General features: G+C 61.6%; 1 protein-coding gene across 1 annotated transcript; it reads left to right on the top strand.

Annotated features, from left to right (window-relative positions):
- Window positions 1–602: 602 nt before the first annotated feature.
- Window positions 603–2243, top strand: LOC149524581 (uncharacterized). The gene is made up of 2 exons (XM_089778118.1): window positions 603–1533; window positions 1729–2243. The coding sequence occupies exons 1-2, from the start codon at window positions 984–986 to the stop codon at window positions 2241–2243; spliced, it is 1065 nt and encodes a 354-aa protein (XP_089634244.1). The 5' UTR covers window positions 603–983.
- The last annotated feature ends 258 nt before the right edge of the window (window positions 2244–2501 follow it).

The raw sequence follows: 2501 nt of genomic DNA, 5'->3' as shown, positions 1-2501 counted from the left end.
ATGGACTCCTTGCAGAGATTCTTCCTCTACACACACAATCCTTTTAGTATGTGGAAAGGGTAATTCCTCCCCATAGAAAAGACCTAACTCCAAATGTGACAAATCTCGGAGGATTTGAGAGATGCTTGTACTTCTGTACTGGCTATGGTTCCTACGGATGTGAAGGACTAGTCGACTACCTGATAAGCAAATGCTAATCGGATAGTTGACAGGCTAGTCGACTGGTCGCTCCCACCCTACCCCCTCCGCCCCCACCCCTGCTGCCTCTATCAGAAAGAGGCAGCAAGGAGGAAAGAGTGAAGGAGGTACTTCAAAGCGGCAGCACCGTGTGGCGCCTGGGGCCAGAACTTGGGCTCCACGTGGCGCTACCACTTTGAAATACTGCGTGCAGCCCGGGGCCAGCTGGGATGTCTCCAGGCTGCATGTGGTGTTTCAAAGTGGCAGCTCTGCATGGAGCCCAATCCCAGGCTCATAGACTCATAGACCTTAAGGTCAGAAGGGACCATTATGATCATCTAGTCTGACCCCCTGCACAGTGCAGGCCACAGAATCTCACCCACTCCTCCCAGAATAATCCTCTCACCTGTATCTCAGGGTATGTCTACACTAGAAAGTTAGTTCGAACTAACGGACGTTAGTTCGAACTAACTTTCCTATGCGCTACACTAGCGCTCCGTTAGTTCGAACTTAATTCGAACTAACGGAGCGCTTAGTTCGAACTAGGTAAACCTCATTTTACGAGGACTAACGCCTAGTTCGAACTAGCTAGTTCGAACTAAGGGCTGTGTAGCCCTTTAGTTCGAACTAGTGGGAGGCTAAGGCTTCCCAGGTTTCCCTGGTGGCCACTCTGGCCAACACCAGGGAAACTCTATTGCCCCCCTCCCGGCCCCGGAGCCCTTAAAGGGCCACGGGCTGGCTACTCACTTTGTGCCAGTTGCAAGGCTGCCAGCACCCGTGCCTGCACAGCCTGCACCTGCCACACCATGAGCCAGCCATCCGAGGGCTCCCAGCCCTCCACTGCTCCCCACGACCAGCCTGGCGGCTCCCAGGAGCCTGCCCGGGGGCGCAAAAGGCGGGCGCCCGCCTGGTCAAGTGCGGAGATCGTGGACCTCATCGAGGTTTGGGGGGAAGCCTCAAATGTCCACGATCTCCGCACTAGCCACCGGAACGCGGCCGTCTATGGACGCATGGCTGCCAGCCTGGCCGCCAGGGGCCACCAGCGCAGCCGGGAGCAGGTGCGCTGCAAGATTAAAGACTTGCGGCAGTCCTACTCCCGGGCCTGCCTGCCAGGGGCTGACCCGGAGGCCTGCCCCCACTTCCATGCCCTGGACCGCATCCTGGGGCCTCATGCCGTCCCTGCCCCCCGGGACGTGATTGACCCCGGGGCAGAGGGACCGCTCCTGGACACCGAGGAGGAGGAAGAGGGCTCTGAGAGCCAGGAGCCTGCCGCCAGCCTTCCCAGGACCCGGGACCCCCGAGGCACCCCACAGAGCCGCTCGCCTGCATCATCAGAGGCCGGGGAGGCGTCCACCTGTGAGTACCCTCGTGTTCCCCTTATGTGTACGGGGGGCTGGGGCGAGAGGGAGCCCCGGGACCGTGCGCCTGGGCCTTGCCCACTACGGAGCAGCAGCTGGGGATCCTGCAGGGGCCCTGGCCTTGCAGAGGGGAGCTGGGTTTCACACACCTGGGCCCCTGGGGTAATTGACCGCTGGTCTTCTTGCACCACAGCTGCAGCACCGGGGACTGCAGGGCGCACCACACCGCCTGCAGCAGCCGCCCGCGCCCGGGCAAGCAGGACAGCCAGGAACCAGGAGGACTACCAGAGGCGGCATCTCCGGTTCCTGGACCGACAGCTCCGTCTCCAGGACCACTGGGTCCAGGAGGACCTCAGGCTGCGCCAGAGGAGTCTGGAGGCCCTGGAGGAGCAGGGCCGTGCCCTGCGAGGCCACCTCCAGAGCCTGCTAGACCGCTTTCCATTTCCTCCTCCCCCTGCTCCCCCTCTTGCTCCCCCTCTTGCTCCCCCTGCTCCCCCTCTTGCTCCCCCTGCTCCCCCTCTTGCTCCCCCTGCTCCCCCTCTTGCTCCCCCTCTTGCTCCCCCTGCTCCCCCTGCTCCTCCTGCTTCCGCTCCTGCTTCCTCCACACCCCCTGTCCTCTCTGCCCCCCCCTCCACAACCATTCCCCACCGACGCCCCCGGACCCGCAGTGTGGCGAGACGGGAGAGGCACCCAGACTCCCACCCCTGAGCTTTCCTTTCCCTTCCTCCCTTCCCTCCCCTCCCCTTCCAGCTCCCTCGTCCCAGGTTTCCCCCTCCCTTCTCCCACCTTCATTCCTCCCTCCCCCACCCCAGTTCTCTGAAATAAACAGACATTTTTGTTGGAAAAACAGGTGTCTTTATTGTACAGTAGATAGGGAGGGGAAAGGGGAAGGGGGGGGGTAGGGTGGAAGAAGGCCCCGGTGGGGCATGCAGGGAGAGGTCAGTCCTCCTCCTCCTCCACCTGGAA

This window comes from Pelodiscus sinensis, chromosome 4 (genome assembly GCF_052426305.1).
Source record: "Pelodiscus sinensis isolate ZL-2025 chromosome 4, ASM5242630v1, whole genome shotgun sequence".
Classification (NCBI taxonomy): Eukaryota; Metazoa; Chordata; order Testudines; family Trionychidae; genus Pelodiscus; species Pelodiscus sinensis.
Note: the sequence above shows the minus strand (reverse complement) of the source record. Positions and strands in the feature narration are given on the sequence as shown.

Bases quoted from the DNA above. Each gene is read 5' to 3' on its own strand.
- LOC149524581 (XM_089778118.1), top strand. From the start codon at position 984: ATGAGCCAGCCATCCGAGGGCTCCCAGCCCTCCACTGCTCCCCACGAC. The intron at 1,534-1,728 runs GTGAGTACCCTC...CTTGCACCACAG, and splicing joins GGCCGGGGAGGCGTCCACCT to CTGCAGCACCGGGGACTGCA.